This window comes from Globicephala melas, chromosome 14 (genome assembly GCF_963455315.2).
Source record: "Globicephala melas chromosome 14, mGloMel1.2, whole genome shotgun sequence".
NCBI lineage: Eukaryota > Metazoa > Chordata > Mammalia > Artiodactyla > Delphinidae > Globicephala > Globicephala melas.
Window position 1 is genome coordinate 66,739,840 of NC_083327.1, and position 24,078 is coordinate 66,763,917.

A 24,078-nucleotide genomic window follows, 5' to 3' on the forward strand; every position below is an offset into this window, starting at 1 on the left:
AAATCACCATGAAACCCTTGAATTAAGAGAGAAACAGAGTTAGGGAGATGGAGAGAGAGGGAGGGAGGGAGAGACAGAAAAGTTAAAGAGGAAGAAAATGTCGGGTTTTACTAACATGGAAGGGTGCTATGAAAAATTTCATCAAAAATTTTCTTTCTTATAATATGTTATCACTTGTATGTTTGAATGTTACTTTGTACCAGGTACTGTGCTTGGTGATCCAATTGTTACCCCCAAATGACTGCAATCCCTCTCTAGAGATCACAGCCTGTTAGGCTAGACTAGTGACTAGGATAGCACAGAGGCTTCAAGCCTGCAATGGAGATGATGGGTGTTACGTTTCACTCACCACTAGGCCTTCATATCATTCTTTCCTTTCTTTCTTCCTGCTTTCTTTCCCTTGGCCCTAGTTTTATCTCATTAGCCAGCCTGTTCTACAGTTTTAAGCAGAGATTAGATTGCGTTGATATGTTTTTTCAGCCCACCAAATTTTCAAGAGCCACCTTACAACCAGCAACTTGTGCGACGGCATCCACAGACTTACACCTTTACCTTATAACCTGATACGCTTGTGTGTCTGCAGACACTTTCCTGGTGCGAAGTACACCCTCCAGATCATAACAGAGCCATTGTTTCTGTATAGCTTCCATAAGCGTGATCAAACCAAATTTATTTTTTAGTTGGAGATGGGAGTAATGTGTACCGAGGCAATAAAGCTTTTCGAATTCGAATCAGAGACATCAAGATATGTTTATCCCGTCCCTTAAATCTTACAGCTACTTCCTGTGGGACTGGAAGGAAGCAGCGAGGAACTGTGGGATGCAGTGATTGGCTCATGGATCTACCTGGTCTATGTAAATGGCCATTGTCATATAGCAACCGTGCACGTTGTAATTTTCCTGACAATCCAGTACTTAAAGCTCTGAGGGATAAGACCAAGTCATTTAAAAAGAGGACAGTCATACAAATACTGTGTGATTCTTCTTATTTGAGGCATTTAAAATAGTCAAAGATATAGAAGTAGACAATAGAACGATGGTTACCAGGGGATGGGGGGAGGGATATATGGGGAGTTGTTTAATGAGTATATAAAGTTACAGTTATACAAGGGGAGTAAGTTCCAGAGATCTGCTATATAAAATAGTTAATAATACGGTATTGTAGACTTAAAAATTTGTTAGGAGGGTAGATTTCACGTTAAGTGTTCTTACCTCAGAAACAAAATTAAATGAAAAAGGAACACAAGAAACTTGTGGAGGCGATGGATATAGTTATTACCTGGATTGTGATGATGTTAACACAAGTGTATACATAAGTTCAAACTCACCAAATTGTATACATTAATTATGTGCAATTGTTTCTTTACCAATTATATATCAATAAAGCTGGGGGAAAAAAACAGTAAAAAAAAAAAAAGAGGACAGTCATAAAAAACAGCTTAACTTTCCCAAAATATAAATGTTTTCATTTACTGCCAGACCATGAAAATGAACAATTAAACTATAGCATGTTTTCCCTAAGTAATTAAAAATAAAACCCTCAGTTTTCTTCCATATTCTCTTTTTTCTGAAAAGTGACAGCATCATTCTTTCATAAAACGCTTGTTTTGCATCATTAATCTTTCAGGTATGTAAGCTTTAGCTTAATTCATTGAATTATTTCAACTGCATGTGTGTTTGAGCATGATTGTGTGTGTTGTAAGTCTAATATTAGATAAATAGAAACAGTAACACAGTCACTATTCAGAGATGACCTATAAGTAACCAAGGTTTGGCTTCCTGTTACTTTGAATGGTTAGTTTTCCCAAATATTGTTTAAATGTTGTTATGAGTTTGTAATTATATATTACTCTTTCTGTTGTCATTTGATTAAATAATTAGTTTTACAGGTATATGGATATGTGCATTTTTCAGTGCTATTTTTCCATTTTCCACTGCGGCTGCTTTTATAAGATTCTAAACTTCTGGAAGAAAAACTTCCCAGAATTCATCTTTTCTGGTGATGTGCCCATATCCTTTCAGCTTTTCCAGATCACCACAACCTTGTTAAGAGTCTTTCTTGATGTATAAACTCTGTATTCACTTGTGTAAGATATTCCCAGAGTCTACCTTGCCCCATGACACATTCACCATATGAGAAATTTGAAAACATACCCCAGATTCATAATTATATCTTCTAATCTACAAATGTATGAACAATTTCATATCCTCTGCTACATTTATTTGTAGTAAAGCTGATTTTCATATTTTTAACATTAGTACATTCTCATGTTGGCTAAATCAGAGGAATCAATATTTTCATATTCTTCATTCTCTAAAAGTATAAAACAGCATGAGAACTGTGTGTAAATGTATAACCGTGAACAGCATTATTTTTTTCAATTTACATTTTAAATTGTGGCTTTAATTGTGACTTGCAAGTATACTGCCTCATCTAAATGGGAGCCGTAGGTTTTTCAAGAGGCAATGACAAGCCCTTTGGAGGTTCCCAAGATATTTCTCTGACCTCGTCAAATCCTGGAGTAACCGAAATGTTGGTCGGGGTAAAAGCTACCAGTGAGTCAAGTGGCACTGACTCAAACCCCATCCCGTGTGCTGTGGGAGTCCCACTTCCTCCCAGTGTTTTCAGGGATTCCCGGGAGAGGAGGATAGGGACGGTCCTCTCTGACCTGAGTCACTGCGCCCACTGAATTCCATCACTTTGTGCATTTCTTGGTGTTACAGGGAACCTGTTACCAGCTCCTCCCTGCCTCAGCCAAACCTGGAACTGAGCCCCGTCTCATGAGTTCACACACGTACACTCATACAGATACCACTTCCTGGAGGTCTTTGTTTCAGTAGCAGATTTTATTGACATTTTGGTTAAAAGTAAAGAAAGTTAACATTATAGAACTTATAACACAAACTTTTTTTCGTAGTTTAAGACCTAAAAGTTTAAACCAGATATTCCTTTTGGAATATGTCCCTTCTCCAAGAAGGCTCCGTTTTCAAACATCTGCATAATGGAGATGCCTTTCTCCTCCAACCAAGGCTTGCGTGGTTGGTCTTCATTCAAGATTTATCCCTAACCCAATTCTACATTTAAGGAAGAAAAGAAAGATTTTCCTACCAGGCCTGGACTTTGCAAGTCTGCCTCCCTCTGCACAGTGAAATTAAAATTAAGGCTTCGTATTCACATGCTAGAAAATGTTGACTTTTTCCCCTCACAGCCACCCCTAACACTTTTGAGTGGCACCCTTTCAGGTCTATAGGTATCAAAAAACTATGACCCCCAAACTCTTGGTGGCTTCTCATTTATGAAAAAAAATAAAATAAAAAAAAAACAGAGACCACCCCACCTGATACATACCTAGCTCTGAAATGACCACAGTAAGAGCCTCAGCACTCTTCTCTGACTGGGCAGCCACACACCAGCGCCAGCCTCTGGCTGTCTCGGCTGAGCCCCTCCCTACCAATCAAAGAACCCAGGGCCCACCTAAAGGCTTGGTCACGGGGCCATGGTGGCCTCCATTTTCACTTGTGTCCCTAGCCTTGCAAACGATAGGAAGGGTCTGGTCGTTTATTATGCATGACAATGACCTCCTCTCCAGTTTGTTAGGGCCCCAGTGGTTTTGCTCTTCTAGTTATACTGATGTGCAAAGAGCTTGGGTAACAGGGTAATGATAAAAAAAAAATGTGCAACTCTCTCAAATAATGCTACATTTTTGTTTCACGGAGTGATCCACAAGAGTGCGATAAACGGAAATTCCAGTACAGGCATATCTCAAAGATTTTTTTGTGGGTTCAGTTCCAGACCACTGCAATAAAGCAAATATTGAGAGAAAATGAGTCACACGAATTTTGGGGTTTCCCAGTGCATATAAAAGTATGTTTATACTATACTATAGTCTGTTAATGTGCAATAGCAATTATCTCTAAAAAAGCAATGTAGATACCTTAATTAAAAAATTTTTATTGCTCTAAAAAATGCTAACCATCATCTGAGCTTCAGTGAATCATAGCAGTAACATCAAAGGTCACTGATCACAGGTCACCATAACACATACAATAATAATAAAAAGTTTGAAATATTGTGAAAATTACCAAAGTATGACACAGAGACCCAAAGTGAGCAGATGCTGTTAGAAAAATGGCTTGACTCAGAGTTGCCACAAACCTTCAGTTTGTAAAAAATGCAGTATCTGCGAAGTACAGTGAAGGGAAGCACAATAAAACGAGGTACGCATGTCCTGATTTACACTGTTGTTTTTAGCCCCTAAGATTGAGCTGAGATTCTAAGGGCCATCAGTGACCTTTCTAATACAACAAAACGCCGTTTTCATGAAAAGAGAGATTCTTACAACTGCTTCTCATGTTTTTGGTAGGACCTTCAAGGAACTGCCTCACAGTTGGATTCAAAAAACACTAAAGTTCTCACCTTCATTACCAATATTGGGTGTGGAATATCTGCTATTTTTTCAGCAGCTACCCTCCTGACATATGTTGCTTTTGAGTAAGTATTTGTTTTTTCTGTCTGCCAAGTCCAGAGCTAACTGTCCCAGAATGTGAATAAGAGAATTGCCTCAGCTTTTAAAAACACATATACACTTTGTGAATCACGCACAGTGGTTCAGTTTTAATGTTCAGATTTCTTGTAAGATATATCACGAATTTCCCACCTTTAGAATCTTAAGTTATAGTTACTATATTTCTATTTAAAATGTATTTAAGCCTGTTAGAGATGATTAGCATTTAAGTAAATAACAATTGTATGAAATGCTTTTTACATGGTAAAAGATGAAAACATTTGCTTCACAAATCTTATAAAATTGGTTTTGAAACAGGAAATTTTTTTAAAAAAAGGATCCTGACCTTATTAAAAATCAAGAAACTTCAACAAATTTTAGGGAAATTGCTTTTCAACAAAGATATCATTTTTTGTAAATCTAAAATTTTTCCTGGATTAAAAAAATCAGTCTGGGCTTCCCTGGTGGCGCAGTGGTTGAGAGTTCGCCTGCCAATGCAGGGGACACGGCTTCGTGCCCCGGTCCAGGAAGATCCCACATGCCGCGGAGCAACTGGGCCCGTGAGCCATGGCCGCTGAGCCTGCGCGTCCGGAGCCTGTGCTCTGCAACGGGAGAGACCACAACACTGAAAGGCCCGCGTACCGCAAAAACAAAACAAAACAAAACAAAAAAAAATCAATCTGTTGTAACCAAGCAGAAATTTTGGAAACAGTTTTGAAATAAAATTAGTGTTTAAAAAAGTCTTTATAATTTGCTAAATACTCCTATATCTTTAGCCCTCCTCCTAGTGGAACCATGTCATAAAGATGGTACTACCTAGGGTATTGCAGAGCTGTATAAGATACGAATTTACTGCCTGTGCTTAGAAGATTTATTTACAATATTATTCTCATATATCTTTCTTTTGTCCTTTATAAGAAAATTACGAAGGGATTATCCCTCCAAAATCTTGATGAATCTGAGTACAGCCCTGCTGTTCCTGAATCTCCTCTTCCTCCTGGATGGCTGGATCACCTCGTTTCATGTGGATGGACTTTGCACGGCCATTGCAGCCCTGCTGCATTTCTTCCTTCTAGCTACCTTTACGTGGATGGGGCTAGAAGCGATTCATATGTACATTGCTCTGGTTAAAGTATTTAACACTTACATTCGCCGATACATACTGAAATTCTGCATCATTGGCTGGGGTAAGCCTCCTAAATTTTGTTTTCTTTTTGTCTATCATGGAAATCACTAGGTTCTCATAGGAAAATCCTATTTTGAAAGAATAGCACTGCTAAAAGAAACTTCAAAATTGTGAATGATGTGGATGTGATATACATAACCTAAGGAAGGGGCTTCCTCAGAACGGTGTTTTTAAAAACTGTTCAACATTCCTCACTAAAGTCAGGAGTAAAGGGAAAAAACCCTTGCTCTCCTGAGTCACCACCACCTTATTTCCTGTGTCCAGAGCCAGCCCACGCAAGTCTGAAGAGGCAGCTGGCAGACAGTGGTGCATTTCTATTATATTTCAAAATAGAAAGGCCAGCTCAGACTCCTAACTCCACTCGCCCTAAACACATGCCCATGTCTTGGAAACCTGAGCAAGAAGGTTATTTTTGTGTGTGCAACCAGAATACTGACAGAATTCTTGCTTTGAGCTTCTTACCATGATTCCTCAGCCACACATGGACAGCTGTGTTAGCCTGTTTGCAGTCTTCTAATTGGGCTCCTTTATCTGGGTTTTGTATTGGGCCAGGCATTTTCGAGCTTTCTCACAAATCTCTTTTTCAGATAGCCATGTAGAAATGAGATGTTTCCAAGGTGTTTAGTACCACCTTAGGAGACAACAAAAGCACCTTTCAGGGAATTCAGGTGGTGTAGCGTTTCCCCACTGAAATATACATGGAAATACTATATTGGTCCTCCTGAGAGAAAAGACTATAAAGACTTTATGTCCCCATTGTTTTCCCCCCAACTTTTTCTAAAGACTTTTCTTTCTATAGAAAGGGGCAAAATGAAGCTGTAGTTACCTTCTTACCTGAACTCAGGCAGTCTGACAGGTGTCATTAATGAAACTACGTTTTCTGGTGCAGCATACAGTATAAATCAGGTCCTGGTACTCTAGTGGGTACCAGTAAGCAAACAGAATATTTAAATATCTGTCATTTAAGAGTAGGTTTAGATTGTTTCTAATTAAAGTTGGATGTTTCACACCACAAAAGGGATTTTATTGTTGTTTTTAACCAAGTTGCCTGTTCTAAGAAATTTGATTCTATGATATGCAGTGTTTTCTTTCTTTTTTTCCCCTTGCCATTATCAGTCTTATAAAGCAGTCTACAGATGCTTCAGAAAAGTTGTTTCTATCATGGTCTTGTTATAACAGGTCTGCCTGCCTTAGTTGTGTCCATTGTTCTAGCAAGCAGAAACCAAAATGAAGTTTATGGAAAAGAGAGTTATGGAAAAGAACAAGGTGATGAATTGTAAGTAATAAAAGCTTGTTGGGAATTTATTTGTGATGAGTATATATCCTCTGTTTGCTGAAGTTTAGTGTGAGTTTCCATCCCAATAGTGAGTGAGCTTCTATTTTGGAAGGTTAAAGTGTACTTGCATGTCTTTGCCAAGGTCTCTGCTACACCACAGATGAATTCAGTTGAATGCTCTGAACTGTGTGAGCTGCTTTTCCATATTAATGTTGTGCTTTCTCATCGGGGGGAATTCAGAAGAAGTGTAAGATACTATCTTCTAGACACAGAAGACCTATTCTATCTGAGGAGATTCTGTAATACTCCCACCTCCTTAAACCACACACATCTTCGAGAGAGTTAAGTAGCAGCATCGGACAGTGAAGGATTCAGTGCCAATATGAGTGTTGTGTGGAAGTGGAGAGAGTGGATCTTGAATAATTTGGAAATTTCCCTTCAGGCTGTGAGATCACTGAAGCTAAGGTTTTTAAACTCTTCAGTTTTGGCAATTAGTTCTCTTGTATTTTATGTAGTACATGGTACTCAATATTATTATTTGTTGATTGAATGAATTACTGAATGAATAAAGAGTTTATTCCAGACTGTGATGCCACATTTCTGTGCACATTTCATGGATGGATAAAAATTTTATATCCAGTCAGTATCCAATCCTGTTCCATTCCTCCTGGCCTTCCCGTTTATATTTCCAAAGTAGCAGTCCAAAGCCCCCACGAGAACTAGTCGGAAATAAAGGATCTAGGTCAGGAATTTCGGATTCTAGGGGAACTTCCATATGGAAAGAAAGATTAGCTCCAGGGACAAGCAGTGTCATTTGGGGGACCTTTAAAATAAGATATATTAAAAGTAGAAGTCAATACATATGTTCTAAATAAGGGAACTTAAAAAGTATGTGAGTCAACTCTTATAGAACTTTAAAGTACGACTTATTAAGTTGTTGTGCCAGCAACAACTTTCATTAATTGAGCATTTACTATATGCCAGGAATCAGGTTATAGGACTCAAAGATGTTCAAGACAGCTTTTGCCTTTGTGAAGGTTGTGTTCCACGGTGAAAGACACAACCAAAATGATGACCACTTACATTCGAATTCTAAGATTAATTTAATTGTCTTAAATAATTCTTCTAATATTTTTTGGTACCTAAGAACTTCCATAGTATTAGTTAGGCACTGGGGCATCCACAAATTGCAGTATTTTAATTTTACTCTTAGTTCCCTTTAAAATTACTTTCATCTATTTTCCAATCTATATCATTCTGAATATCAAGTGTATCCTTCCTGATCTCATAAGGATGTTATGATTGATGTAAGCCTTTTAATTGTGTATGAGAAGTGTCAGCATAAGAATATCAGCGTTCTACAATAAGGTCTTGCCTCAACTAAGCCAATTATATTAATAGGAATTATTTTGTCCACAGTAATGGAATCCACAATTACGTGTGTCTTAAATAAGTAGGAGTTACTCTTCTCACATGATAAGACATGATAAGATTTGGAAGAAGGCAACAACTGGCATTAATTTTGTGGCTGAAAATGTTAGGACCAGCAATTCTACAGCTCTCTTGGCCTTTCTTTCCTCGATATAAGATGATGACTACAGCTGCAGAGCTTGCATTCATGTTTGAAGCAGAAAGAAGGAATAAGGGCTTTGCCAGCTGAGTCTGTCAAGAATAGGTGTAAAAAATCCTTAGCAGACTCTGCTTCCATTATCATTTTGTAGAACCATGTCCACATGGCCCTCCTTTAACTACAACGGAGACCGAGAAAGTTTCCCACCTTCAGGAGTGCAGGCGCACTGGTTTGGGGTGAGCCAAACAGAGTGTCTTCATGCCAAGTCAGAGTTCAGGAGACCACCTTGTTTTCTTAACTGTTGACTTAAATAACTAGGTATTAAGAGGATGACTATCCAAAACAAAGCAAAAAACAAAAACAAATCTATGTAAACATTGAGGAAGAAACTGAGGCCCAAGAAAATGAAGTGACTTTCTAAAGGCATTTGAGGAAGGCCCAGCTATGAAATCTGCAGAAGCCCAAACTTAGCCAGGAGGAGTCTTAGGTAAACAGGGCGTGATGATAAATCTCGTTCTTTCTTGTCTCTTCTCCTTTAAGCTGTTGGATTAAAGATCCTGTCATATTTTATGTGACCTGTGCCGGGTATTTTGGACTCATGTTTTTCCTGAATGTCGCCATGTTCATTGTGGTGATGGTGCAGATCTGCGGGAGGAATGGCAAAAGGAGCAGCCGGACGCTACGCGAGGAGGTTCTAAGGAACCTGCGCAGTGTGGTCAGCCTGACGTTTCTACTGGGCATGACGTGGGGGTTTGCTTTCTTTGCCTGGGGACCTTTGAATGTCCCTTTCATGTACCTTTTCTCCATCTTCAATTCTTTACAAGGTAAGATAAATGGTAACCGCACCATTTTCCCTTTCTAATTTTACCATATTTGCAAAGAGCTTCACTGTTGGACAGATGCCATGCTAAGAGTCTAAGTCACTATCCCAAGTGCTGAGCACAGTTCCAGGCACAGGGTGGGTACTCGTGAAAAAGACCTTGAATGGAGAGAAGAGGTAGAACATCAGTTTGTTTATTTGTTTTCAGTGATATATATACCAAGCACCTAGAACTATGCCTGGAATATAGTAGGTGCTCAATAAATATATGTTGTTGCATGAGTGGATATATGCAAGGAGGTGCCCAATGGGAGGTGTAAAGAGAGGCACAGATGAAGTTTGCTTTCTTTACAGTTTTGCTGAGTGTTGGTGTTCTCCATGGAACCATGTGGGTGTAGTGCTCTTGGCCAGAAGAATCTTTAGACTCTGTGCAGGGACAGAGCAATTCAATTTGATTCCTTGGTTCCTTGGATTTCAGAAAAAATACCAACAATCTAGTTCAGAAATGCTTATTTCTTCATAAGATATGGCAGTCAATTCAACAATCTAACAAATGGCTTGCTCTGTTCAGAAATACAAGGCTTCCTTCAAGGAGCTTACTGTCATGCTTCAGATTCCGTAACACTTACCCTAGTGTACTGTAGGATGAATTTAACTTAAAAAAAATTTTTTTTATTGAAGTATACTTGATTTACAGTGTTGTGCCTATCTCTGCTGCACAGCAAAGTGACTCAGTTATCCACATACAGACATTCTTCTTTTTAATATTCTTTTCCATTATGATTTATCCAAGAGATTGGATATACAGTAGGACCTTGTTATTTATCCATTCTAAATGTAATAGTTTGCATCTGCCACCCCCAAATTCCCAGTCCATCCCTCTCCCTCCCCACTCTCCCCTTTGGCAACCAAAAGTCTGATCCCTATGTCTGTGAGTCAGTTTCTGTTTTGTAGGTAGGTTCATTTGTGTCGTGTTTTAAATTCCACGTGTGGGTGATATCATATGGTTTTTGTCTTTCTCTTTCTGACTTACTTCACATGGTATGATAATCTCTAGTTGCATTCATGTTGCTAAAAATGGCATTATTTCGTTCTTTTTTATGGCTGAGTAGTATTCCATTGTGTATATGTGCCACATCTTCTTTATCCATTCCTCTGTTGATGGACATTTAGGTTGTTTCCATGTTTTGGCTATTGTGAATAGTGCTGCTATGAACATAGGAGTGCATGTATCTTCTTGAATTATAGTTTTGTCCGGGTATATGCCCAGGAGTGGCATTGCTGGATCATATGGTAATTTTATTTTCAGTTTTCTGAGGAACCTCCATACTGTTTTCCATAGTGGCTGCACCAACTTACATTCCCACCAACAGCATAGGAGGGTTCCCTTTTAGGATGAATTTAACTTTTAAGCTTAATTGAACATAAAGTATTTTTTTGAAAACTCAATAACATTCTATAAGACATTGGATATACCCTGTGTTGTTGATGAAACTCCTTAATGTTGGAAGCTCCATGAAGCCCACACTCCAGTAGGAATGAGGTGACAAAGTTTGGAATCTTTTTGAGCAGGGCAGTATTACTGGCTTACCTGAAGCTACTGGTCACACACTTGAAGGTGTCTAGGAAAGGAAGACCTGACTAAAGTTGAACAAATCTGAGCTGGGATGGAAAGTGTGGAAATCAGGTTTGTGCTTCTCACCAGGAGAGATGCCTAGCTAGGAGCTCCCAACAGGTGTGTTCTAAGAAAAGTCTGTATTTACCTGCAGGAGAGTGTTTACTGCTCTGTATCATACATATCTGTTTTGCTTCTCCTCCTACGTTTCCCACTAGCTCATGAGCTCCTGTAGAAAAACCTGTCACTTAGAAGGTGCTCAATAATTATTTGTTAAATCAGTAACTGGATTGGTGGATGAAGAAGGGAGGGGCTTTGGGGATGGCCTAAATTCAGTCTGAGACTCCTCCAGCATAAATATGCATTAATTAGTTGAGCAAATTTTATTCAGATCCATTCTCCCATAACAGAGGAACTATGTAGGCTCATTATCTTTAGTGAATAAAATAATAAGCCTCAAGTACACCTCCAGAAGTTGGAAACTGAAGAGGTAGCATATGAATACCTCTGCACTGGGATCCACCTTTGTAAAGTGAGTTTTCCTCTTTTTAATCTCTTCTATCATACACAACATAAAAGTGCCTAGACAAATATTGACAAAAATGTCCATTAACATTAGAAAATTCCATGGTTTTATATTTCAGGATTGTATATGAAAGGCACATTAATCTGCCAGCCCAACCTTGTTTTTGCTTTTAGAATTTCCTGGCAGTTTCAGCAACCTTCAACAGTTACAGTTGTCTGTTCAGCTCTGTTTCCATTAATGAGAATCGGGGTGTTTTATTTTTCCCAGCGTAGGTCTTCTCTCAGGAGGGAAAAATGTTGTAAACCATCATAGAGTGAGTGTTCTTCATAAATCACTGACTTTTAAGGCTGATTTTAAATGATATAAATTCAGAGCAGATTTCTGCACATCCAATGATATCAAAAACACCTCCTAAAAAGGAAATGTAAATTAAAAGACAGTGATACAGAGCACATGAGTCTAACAGTTCCTTACTGGCCAGCCTTGTACAAAAGCTTCAGAGGACACTATGGAAAGCCATTTAATGGCTTTTATTTGCATCATTTTCAGAACCTTCCATGAGAGACTTGGTTGTTAAAGGTATATGCTTTATTAAGAGAAGCATGTAGAACTTAGACAGTTTAAAGAAACAATTCGGTGAATGCATGTTGATAGGCGAACTACGTTGTGTCGACTTCTTTCTAGTATCCTTTATTCCAGCAAAAAAACATGACCTGATCCCTTTGTCTCATGGAGCTTATATTGTAGTAGGAGAGACTAAGGTTAATCCAATATGTCACTGTATAAAGTGTACATGGTGGTGTTGAGAGTGCACATGACAGAAGACATGATGTCTAAGCCGAAATCTGAAGGATCAATAAGAATTAACTAGGTGAAAGGTGGGAGTAGGAGTGAGGGAAACTGTTTCAGGTAGAGGGCACTTCGTGTGCAAAAAGTTTGCTGTAGTTGGTGATTATAGCACATACTCAAGGCATTAAAAGAAAGACCATATAAGCTGAGAACCCAGAAAGAGCAGGAGAGTGACAGAGCAGTGGGTGTGACACAAAAGGGAGGCAAAGGCTAGACCAGGAGGCTCTCTGTTTTGATCTTCATAAGGGCAATTGGAAGTCCTTGAAAGGTTTTAGGCCTGTGGAATGATATGAGCAGATGTACATTTTGTAAAGATGAAGTTGGATATAATGTAGAGAATGGATTAGAGCAGCCCAATAGAGACTGTAGATGAGAGGCTATTGCAATGGTCCAGGTAAGGTAAGGTGTTTTAGACTATGGTGGGAATGGGGGAGCTAGAGACACATGAGCAGAGTCAAGAGAAATTTAGAAAGTGTGCTACTGCAAAACACTTATCATTGGCTTGGTCATTAAACTCTTATTTTTCTGCAGTGATTAGGATAAGAAAGCTTCATGTTAATGCGATATTGTAGTGAACTGAAGCCTGTCATTATAAGAATTAGCAATGGCTAAAGGTTTATAATGTAATGCAATATTCTGAAACCTACAACTATGCCAAAGTAAATTTTAATCTTCTCAGATTTGGCTTATAATTGAACATCTTAAAATCAGCAAGGTCACAAGTCACCCTGTAGTGTTACAGAGGTGGGACCTGTGAGGACAAGATGTGTTTGAGCAGTGGTGTCAGGGCACGTGTATCAGAGGAGTGGCTTTTGCTAACAGATTTCTTTTCACTTTTGTGTATGTCTTTAAAGATTTTTTTCAAAGATGTTAAAAATCCATTTTATCTTTCAGGATTCTTAGGAATACATGTATGTATGTATGTGTGTGTGTACAAAGACATATACATGTATAACTATGTCAGTACTCATATATTTGTATAGCTTATATATTAAAGTTTATATATGTATTTTTATTTTAGATGTTTTATTTTTGTTTATTTTCAATATGTATTTTTATTTTTATATGAATTTTTATTTTTTAGGTACACTTATAATTATACAATTTAATTCCAAAAAATCATGGTAACTGGATATGATAAAATTCTTATAGTCTGTGTGGCTCTAACTAAAATTTTACCTACTTGAATAAGCAAATGAAGTCACTCGAATCCAGGCTTAAACCAAGTTTATTATTTTCTAATTTTCCACCGTATATTGCTTTGTTCTTTTTTCTTACCTACTTCATTTGATTGTTATATATTAATCATTTCACTGAATTTTTAATTCTAAGATGAAAAGATAAACATACCTTCTCTTAACGAGGCACAATTATGTTTCTAACTCCTTTTACTACCTTTGCTGCTTTCCCAGGATGAAAGTGACAAATCATTTTATTAGAAATTTTAATTTTTTCTAAAGAATACAACTTGAGAAAATTATATGGTATACAAATTGCTATTCAAAAGAGAACAGATGTTTGATGAAAGTACATCATAATTCACATGCCTGAGAACATTAGCCTGTACTTCAAGAAATATAATGTAATTCGTCCTAAAGAAGTAAAAGGCAATTCTCTGGTTGCTGAGAAGATCTTGGCCAGAGTCCTCTTGGGCATCTGTGTCCCTTGGCGATATTGATGTGTTTGCAGGATTGATTTATTGCTCTGAGATGCAGCCTGTACACATTGCTGCTTAGTATACAAACGATGAACAGTATCTCGGAATGTATATTTTTTTCATTACCGTACAAAAGTATTTGACATTTTTGATTAGATTAGGTTTCTCCAATATAGAGAGAGGTTTAACTCTCTTGACAAGTTCATCAGGATCTAAAGTCTAGCCCCATACTGAGAGCTTAATCTTCAACTTTAGTTTTCCATGCACGTGAAACAATATTGATTGTTTTGGGGGTAGTCAGCCCATCTTCTGTACGTATATATGACAGCATAATACCATGTAGCATATGGTTGTGCAAATAGAAGCTGCAATGGCGAACACAGAAGGGTATCATCAGTCTACTCAGAGGTCATGTATGCCAGTAATTCATTCAGTAACATTAAGATACCCAGAGCAACAGAAATAACATATTTGCATAGTGCATTGTGGTTCACAAAGCCTTTCACACAACATCTGTGATCTAATTCTTGTAGCAAATCTGAAAAGTAGGTCCCAAGAAAAAGGGTATTCGCTCCATTTTACAGATGAAGAAACAGGCTTAGAAGAGTTAATGACTTACCTAAGATCAGTGTAATATTTATAACATAGCATATATGAAAACAGAAAAGCACATTATTAGATGACAAAGCATGAGCCAAAAAAATAAAACAAATTACTGCCCTTTCAACTTTTTATTTCAAAGTTTCTAGGAAGTGAGTCTCTATGTCCTTTTAAAAAAATTGTTCATAAATGTACATTTAATGAATAAATGGAAATTTACTCTCTTACCCTTATTCAGCAAAAACCATCTATAGAAATGTATTTATCATTATTATTTTAATCCTATTGGTAAACTAAGAAAATTAAATAAAATGATGGGTTAGGAGCCTCCTGACGGTTAAGCTGGGCCACGATCACATGTACAACACACACGGTGAATCGGCGCCAAGGTAAAGAGATGAACCACCTTTAAACCCGTTAGCATCTGAAATGGCATCATGTTGGCCGAGACATTACACACTGCAAGGAAATAAATTACTCATCTTTTGGCAGAGCATTTTGTGCCGCAGAGAAATAATTTTCTAAAGGGCACCTTGTCGAATGAAAGGAGGATTCAAGAGGTTGCCAGAGAGTCATAAACTCTAGAGATTCCCCAGCCCAGCAGCCAGCTGGCTACGTCTGTGTGACAACAAAACAGATGAGCTGTTGGAAGATTTGGACTTGGGCTTGCTGGGAAGCTCAGAAGTTATCTAGATCGTTTTTGTCAAAGATCAGTTATCGAGACCACGTATCCTTTTTTGCCCCAACACCTTCTTTGATTAATTCTTGATTGATTCCATCTCACAGTCTGAAAAGTTATCTATATCTGCAGTCTTCCCCTTCATTGTGTTTCTGGATCTTTATTATCCAGGGTAAGAAAAATCAACTTAGGTCGTTTGTCAGAATGTATCGATGATGAGCCTTGCTGAAAGCGTCAATGGCCCTTGGCTGGTAAAGAACTCATTAGGAAATGAGCACCTAAGGCGTTTGTTTTGTTTTGTTTTCCTTCACCAGACTTCTTGAAAGTGGTTTTGTAGACCAGTAAAAGGATGACAATACATGTGTCCCTGAATTTTACAGTATGGCATTTATTTTCAAATCCAAGGGAAGCTGTTCCTGGGCAGTTTTTAAAAAACTTTTGATAATCGGGCTAGAGATCTGAGAACATCCTTTTGGCTACTTGTTTTACATTTGCTCCACATATTTCTGCCAAAACTCAACCTAAGAGAATGAATTCTATGTGGGAGCCAAATTCCTAGCCAAAATATTGAATGTAAGGATATCTTTATTTTTCCTAAATAAATAGTTAAACAGCTCTTATAAAGACCAAGATTAAACACAAGCCCATACAGTCTGGATATAAAGCCAGTACTTTAGAAGGAAGCTTTTTTTTTTTCAAACCCACTACTTGACAAGGTTTCTCAGAGTGTTTCTCACTCCACATTTAGAGGTTTAGAGCACCCTCTTGGGTGTCCCTTCTCCTTGTCTTTTGAGTCAGGCTCGGCCCCTGGTGTGCTTCTCTAGAAGGGCCTGGCGAGGTGGAATTCCTTATGTTTTCCTTCCTACCAGGACTCACAGACAGGCCCTCTTTCCCACATGCCTGTAACGCCCTTCCTCCATCACAATGGAAAAGGCCATTTATTTTAATTGAGAAAATTGCAAGATTTGCTGAGAATTAAGATATCTTGAATTCATATATTGGTCTAAGTTATTTTTAAAAGTGAGCAGAAACCTCTGGTTGGTGAAAGATGGAGGTTAAAAGAAGGCAAGGGATGAGCAGGTAGAGAACTGGTTAGGATCTGTTCATTTAAAGAAAGTTTAACTTTTTTTTCTTGTTTTAGCATAAAATCTGGGTTTGTATGGGTAAGATAAAGAATCCAAGCAGTTATCAACCTGAAGAAACTATTGCTAAGGAACTGGCTTACATTCATCAGAGCGGTCATTTTCTGGGCTAAAATTCACCCCAAAAGGGCCATTGTGAAACTAGCACAAGCCTGTCAAGATGAAGCAGTGACTTTGCCTCTGATTTCTATCTTTTCAGTCATTTTAGCGTCCAGCTTTTATGGGCAATGTTCCCTACTCCTTGGTCAGTTAAATAAAGCTGTAGGCGCTATGAGGAGTAAAAACCAATTATTCTGGTCCCTGGTCACAGCTTTCCAGAAAACTAGAAGAGCATATTTTTCCAGGTGGTATGAAGAGCCTCTTTGAGGTGCGTGGGTTTATATAAAGATTCTCAAAGGGGAAACATTTGACTGAAATGAGCATTGAAAGAGAGCAGAGCTGGGGATTAGAATCAAACAGATTCCCTTGGATGCCAATGTAAAACTCTTTAAAGTTTTGTGATTTTAAGTGCTGCTCTGGCACCAAAATCTGTAAGTAGATGGAAAAAAAAAAACCCTCAAGACTGAAGAGGAACTAGCCCTCTGTTTTTTCACTTTGGCCTCCAAGTGCCCTTGGCTCTCCTGCTGCATTTTCTACTCCTCCTTCTTGCAGTGTTCAGAATTTCTTTCCATACGGCATGTGTGCTCTTCCAGATGTGGATACCTTCCACGTTTCCCACAGCTGAACTCTAAGAGGGATATTTTGTCCTAAAATAATCTTGGGATAATATTTATTGCCAGACTGATTTAAATTCATGTGAAAAGGGCTAGTTACTACAAATAGTAAAATAACCTATTATGAGAATCCTATTCTAATTTAAAATGGAAACATACCTCACGGCTAAAGAATCTGCATAATACCTTGGAATTTTAAAATATATTTATTCCAGAGAATTCTAATTTCTCACGCCTATTATCTGCTTTTGTCCCATAGCATCACAACTCATAGTGGGAGATAGAGCATGTAAATGACTTCGATCAAATAATTTTAGAGGAGATGTATCAGATTTTAAATCTGATTTATATACGTGTCTCTTAAACTTAGTGGATGCCTGTATATTTACAGGTTGCTTAAAAGTAGGCAGTGTCATCTAATGCTATGTAATTATGATACAGAGCAGCACTGCACAATCTAAAAAATTGTTTTATTAAGTCAGTTTTTCTTGGCTTTAACCTACTCCCATGTGACTGTGGTCAGCATCAGAGCCTCAAAATAATTCACATCTTAATATCCCAGCAAGGCCAAAGGAGCAAATCCAAGAACTAGGTCTCTTCCAGTGTCCTCAAAACACCAGACATATGCTCTGAAGTTTTTCCTCCGATATATATGACATTTATAAAAACTTCTGAGTGTTAAGGGAAACAACATCTAGAAATTTTCAACTTCTGCATCAGCTAAAAGAAAATCATTTGCTCAGTGTGGGACCTGAGAGCGAGTAATGCCAGGATTGATGCCTTAGAACCAAAGTCCTTAATTGGAGTTTATAATCTTTTACAGCTCTGATACGTAAGTTTGTTAAACAATTGTTTAAGAAACACGTGGTTAGCTATATTTTCAGCTGTAGGACAAAAATACCTCCAACAACTAATTCTGCAAATTCTGTCCCAATTCACAAAAATAGAGTCAAGCCAAGGCAAAGGATTCCTTCTCCAACCACAGACTCCTTCATCTGTAACCTATGATGACATCACCTCAAGCTTCCATGCCTTCTGCTCTCTTTACTCTGAAACTGCCACCACCTCTTAAAGACTTGAAAGATTCTCAAAGGGAAACCCATCCACATTTTATATATTCTTTGGGTATTCACACTACCCGTGTTACAGAACATGTGTGCTTATTAAAGGGATTTTCTGTGTTAGCAAGCAAGTTAGGGACTTGGGGGTTTGTCCCTGAGGAAGGCTTTGAAAGGCAATCAGATTTAGTCAGAGTGTGAAGATGGGGTCCGAACCCAGTGTCTATCCTGTACCTGGGAAGGTAGATCCACCTGCAGGTCCTGATTCTGAGGGGTTTTGAGTGTGGAGCAAAGTCTTTCTCCCACTCTGAGACCTGTCACGTCCGAGCTCCAGGCCAGGCTGCAAGTCGATTTCTTGTCTCCAGCTCTCCCTCCCCAACCCAGCTTCCCTCCTTGTCCACAGCACAGGGACTTTCAGGAGGGGTGTGTGTGGGTGTGTATTTTCTGAACGAATGAAATTTGATTCATATTTATTAGAGCTTTCTTTTAAAATTAGAACTCCCCTATCCTATCTGATATCATCTTAGACAAATAACTAGGTCACTAGGATATATTTTCTTCACTAATTATTTTATTACTAATAAAGTATTATTAGTAATATAATAATAAAATAAGTGTTTTACTTAAATAAATATGTATAAAATTATATAGTAATAATAATAAATAAAATGGTACTATTACTGATTACTAATACTACTTAGGTCATTGAATGCCTTATTTATACTTCTCAGAGGTAAATGTGTTTGAATTTCCCAGGAATTTTTTTTTTTTTTTGTGGTACACGGGCCTCGCTCCGGACGCACAGGCTCAGCGGCCATGGCTCACGGGTCCAGCCGCTCCGCGGCATGTGGGATCTTCCCAGACCGGGGCATGAACCTGTGTCCCCTGCATCAGCAGGCGGACTCTCAGCCACTGCGCCACCAGGGAAACCCCTCCCAGGAATGTTTTAATAGGCTAGTTGTCTATTCGAAAGCAGTGACCAAAATTTAGTATTTTCATAATGGCATTCCTCTATGAGTCAACATATGTAATGATTTTCAACCAGTAACTTCATTAGGAATTTATAGAGCACCTTCTAAGTAAGTGTAAGCCCCTACCCCTAAATACATTTAAGGCATTCAGATGTACATGTAAGTATTCAATTAACTCATGTAGAATAGATGAGCGATTAATCATGGTTACTATTCATTCATTCAACAAACATTTATGGAGTTCCCGCTTAGTTCCTGGCATCATTCTGGGAATGGCTAGTACAACACTGGATAGACAAACATCCCTGTGCTCTTGGAGCTTATTATTTACTAGCAAGAGACAGTTAAGCAAAGAAATAAATGAATAAATTAGGAATACAAGAATATCAGGTAATGATCTGTGCTATAGCGAAAATAGGTGTGTGCAAGGGTGTGATCTAAAACATAAAAAATAAAAAGTTGATGATGGCCTTTTTGAGGAGTTAACAATTGATCTGAGGCCTGAATGACAGGCAAGAACCTGTTAGGGAAAGCTTTAAAGGAAGAGCCTTCAAATTATTGAGCAGAAATGAGTTTGATGTGTTTCTTGGAGGGTAATGATGAAGAAGACTCCTGTTTAGAATATCAGGGGTGTGAGATGCAACAAAGTGGAGATACAGCCAAATGAAGATGTCCTGCAAGCAGTGTGGGTTGGAATCCTGGTGGTGGTGGTGGGGAGAGAAGGCAATGGGGGCACATATAAAAAGTAGTGTATGGTACTTATACAGCATGATTAGTACCTACTGGGACAGTGTAGCCGTAGAAAAGATGGAAATCCAGGGCTGAGTCATGGATGTGTCAGCCTTTAAAAGTAAAGCCGAGGGATGTGCTACAGATACCAGGAAGCAAATTAAGAAGACGCCTAGGAGAAAGTGGTACCAAGGATGTATTTCAAAAATGAGAGAATGGTCAATTGTGTTGAATACTGTTCAGAGATCTAGTAAAACAGGAATGAAAACTGAGTTAGCAATAGGGAAGTCCCTGTGACCTTCACAAGAGCAGTTGTAGTGGCCTTGTAGCTGTGGATAGTAACCTATTTGAAGCAGGTTGAGAAGAAAAGAAATGAGAAAAGGTAGAGATGGCGAAAGTTAACCATTTCACGTTGTACTGAGAAAGGGAATGAAGAAGTGGAAGCTGGAAGAAGATTGGGGCTCAAAGGAGAAATTATTTGTTCGATTACTTAAAAGAGAGTTACTAGAATATGCTTGTAAGTAATGGGAATAACCCAAGTATGGAGGAATAGAGGGAGAAATTGAGGCAGCAAAGGGAGAATAAAAAGGCAGAAGCAAATTCCTTGAAAAGTTAAAAGGGGTTGGCTCCCAAAGCACGAATGACACAATTAGTTTTTGATAGATGCAGGGAGTGACTAAATATGAAGACCACTTGACAATACAGAAATATTTCTGCATTAAAGTATTGAGAAACTAAAGCAGGCCAGGTGGAGCCACATGCATTTGCTGATTTGGGCCCATTTTTGACTTGTAAAAATACCACTTTTCTATTGCCCAAACTTACAATAATATGCTTACATAAAATAGCTTAGAATATACAAGTTGAAATAGATGATGAGCTCATGGATGTTTTCAGTTTTCTCTTTTTTTCTAAATTTTGTGAAATGTTTTCACATAATTTTGAAACAGATATAAGGGAAATATAAATGCCTCTTACATTGAATATTGCCTATTTCAGCTTAGTCTTTAGGTTAAGTCATAACGAATACCAAACAAAACAAAGACAGAATTAGATCCATGTAATCGTTCTAGTTTTATCTGATCCTCCATGTTTGTTCTAAAGGATTAAAACATCTACTGCATACCTAAAGATTCCTTAGGATCTGTTTCTTAGTGATTTGGATGTAAAAAAATTTAAATTAAAATAAATCCATATGTTGTGTAAGGTTTACCTTTAAAAATGTGTCCTTTGGCCTAATTGTTTATATTTTCTTTCATCCCAGGCTTATTTATATTTATCTTCCACTGTGCTATGAAGGAGAACGTTCAGAAGCAGTGGAGACGGCACCTCTGCTGTGGTCGATTTCGATTAGCAGACAACTCAGGTAAAGGAGCATGTTGGTGATCGTTTTTCTTACATCGGAGAGTAGTTAGAAACCTTTGTCATTTTGATTTTCTGTGGTCTGAGCAACCCAGTCCCAGTGGTAGCAAGCTGTAAAGGCAGTGTATATAGAGATGCTTAGTTGTAGTCTTAGATTATTAGGACTGCAAGAGATCTGAGGACGCTAGGCCTGACCTTCCTATTTTACAAAGGAGGAGCATGAATTCCAGACAGGTTAAGTGAGTTGCCCAAGGTTTCATGTCTAATTTAACAACTCATATATCCACTATACCATACATACCTGTCCATATTTTTGAAGTCTTTAATTACATTATTAGGCAAAGAGATCTTTCTCAATATAAAAAAATCCCGGAAGAAGAATATTACTTTTTTTTTTAACCACCAGTGGTTACTTCTCACCCTTAATATATTAAAGTACAATTTTAAACATAGGGTCAAAGTAAGAAACTTTTATCTTTCTTCAGGATGTTATTGTTGACATGTCAGTCTCTCGTGTGAGTCACTGCCAGCGTGTCAGAACATCTAATGCTCTGGATCAGTTACTTAAATAATGTGGTGATGATTCTTCAGGGCAGAGTATATTCCCCCCAAAGCAGACTCATGGAGAGATGTCATTTCTTTCAGACTGGAGTAAGACAGCTACCAATATCATCAAGAAAAGTTCTGATAATCTAGGAAAATCTTTGTCCTCAAGCTCCATTGGCTCTAACTCAACCTACCTTACATCCAAGTCTAAATACAGCTCTACCACCTACTTCAAAAGGAATAGCCACACCGGTGAGTCACTCTGGCCATGGTAAAGATGTTCTCTGGGACATCTTTGTGAATATTTTGTCTTTTTTAAAAATATTGCAACCAAAATTGAATCTATATTACCAGAATATCATTAACTCTGAATATTTTTGTAACTTCATTTGCTTTAAAACTTAATTTTCCTTAAAAGGTATGGTCTCTTGTTTTAAAAAGTTATGTGTTTTTATTTAAAAAGTACAGAAATTGAGTTGTAGATTATTTCAGCATAGTAGGAAAGTTACTTGGCAAGTTGGCAGGGGAACAGAAAGAAATACCATCCAGCTTACATGTTACAGTTAAGACTTAAGTCCTTTGAAATATATACAAATATAAAATCATAATGTTGTACACCTAAAACTAATATAATGATATATGTCAATTATTCCTCAGTCAAAAGAGAAAAAAATACCTAAGTCCTTAACCATTGGAAGAGTTATTGGCAATTGCTCTTCAAATCACTGACTAAGTATGAAATAGGGAGCATCATACTTGGAAGGTGATACAGGATGGTGAGAAACACCGTGTCTTTGTTCATCTACTGAATCTTCATGATATTTACAATGATCACACTTTCTGACACCGAGCATGTATAGGAACAATCCTGAAGACAGTGTGCAAATACAGGCAGACCTTGGACATACTGTGAATTTGGTTTCAGACCACTATAATAAAGCGAGTATTGCAATAGAGTCACACAAAGTTTTTGGTTTCCCAGTGCCTATAAAAATTATGTTTACACTATACTGCAGTCTATTAAGTGTACAATACAATTATGTCAAAAAATGTACACACCTTAATTTTAAAAAGTACTTCATTGCTAAAAAAAAATGCTTATCCTGTCATCTGACCACACAGGGTTGCCACAAAACTTCAATTTATAAAAACTATAATTTATAAAAAATATAAAGAAGATGTGGCACATATATACAATATAATATTACTCAGCCATAAAAAAAATGAAATTGAATTATTTGTAGTGAGGTGGATTGACCTAGAGTCTGTCATACAGAGAGATTAAGTCAGAAAGAGAAAAACAGATACCGTATGCTAACACATATATATGGAATCTAAAAAAAGAAAAAAAAGATTCTGATGAACCTAGGGGCAGGACAGGAATAAAGACGCAGACGTAGAGAATGGACTCAAGGACACGGGGAGGGGGAAGGGTAAGCTGGGACAAGTGAGAGAGTAGCATTGACATATATACACTATCAAATGTAAAATAGATAGCTAGTGGGAAGCAGCCGCATAGCACAGGGAGATCAGCTCAGTGCTTTGTGACCACCTAGAGGGGTGGGATAGGGAGGGTGGGAGGGAGACGCAAAAGGGAGGAGATATGGGGAATATATGTATATGCATAGCGGATTCACTTTGTTATACAGCAGAAACTAACACAACATTGTAAAGCAATTATACTCCAATACAGATGTTAAAAAAAATACTTTATGAAAGAAGGAAGCAAAAAAAAAACAACTGTAATCTATGAAGGACAACAAAGTGAAGTGAAATAAAATGACATAAGCCTGTGAAGACTATTTTGCAGTCCTTGATAGCCAGTGAGCAGTGTGAAAAGGTGTAATCCTTTAATAATTTCAATTGAAAATAGCAGAAATGCTACTTTTAAATACTAATTAAACCTCGAGCAATCAGCTCTCAACACTCAGCATCCAGTACTTTCCTAATTAAAGATGATTCTAAAAGGATAATGGAAATAAATTTTGTATTTGTTTAGCTAATTAATGTAGGCAAAGGCGAATGACACCAAAAAGATTCATATTTAGCTTTTTGCAGGCAGAGAGTGATTTGTGCAATGTGTCTATAAATGTTCACATTGCAAACATTTGAATTTCAAATGACCCGTATGTACATTTGAATCCTTCCACATGTCCTTGCTTGTGCCACTAGGGTCCCCACTGCCTGGGATTCAAGATAGCACTGTGGAAAAAAAGTATGAATGTTTACTGAGGTTTTTAATTCCAAGGTTAAGTAAAGAAAGATCTGAAAACTT

The 24,078-nt window shown here is 37.8% G+C and overlaps 1 protein-coding gene across 1 annotated transcript in view; it reads left to right on the forward strand.

The window, feature by feature from the left end:
- The window catches only part of ADGRG6 (adhesion G protein-coupled receptor G6), a 135,424-nt gene that overhangs the window by 105,547 nt on the left and 5,799 nt on the right, over positions 1–24,078 (forward strand). Inside the window, exons 18-24 of the mRNA XM_060283524.2 lie at positions 681–814; positions 4,364–4,491; positions 5,423–5,691; positions 6,870–6,966; positions 9,077–9,360; positions 21,160–21,261; positions 21,903–22,055. Coding sequence (XP_060139507.1) covers positions 681–814; positions 4,364–4,491; positions 5,423–5,691; positions 6,870–6,966; positions 9,077–9,360; positions 21,160–21,261; positions 21,903–22,055 — 1,167 coding nt within the window. The remainder of the gene's footprint in view (positions 1–680; positions 815–4,363; positions 4,492–5,422; positions 5,692–6,869; positions 6,967–9,076; positions 9,361–21,159; positions 21,262–21,902; positions 22,056–24,078) is intronic.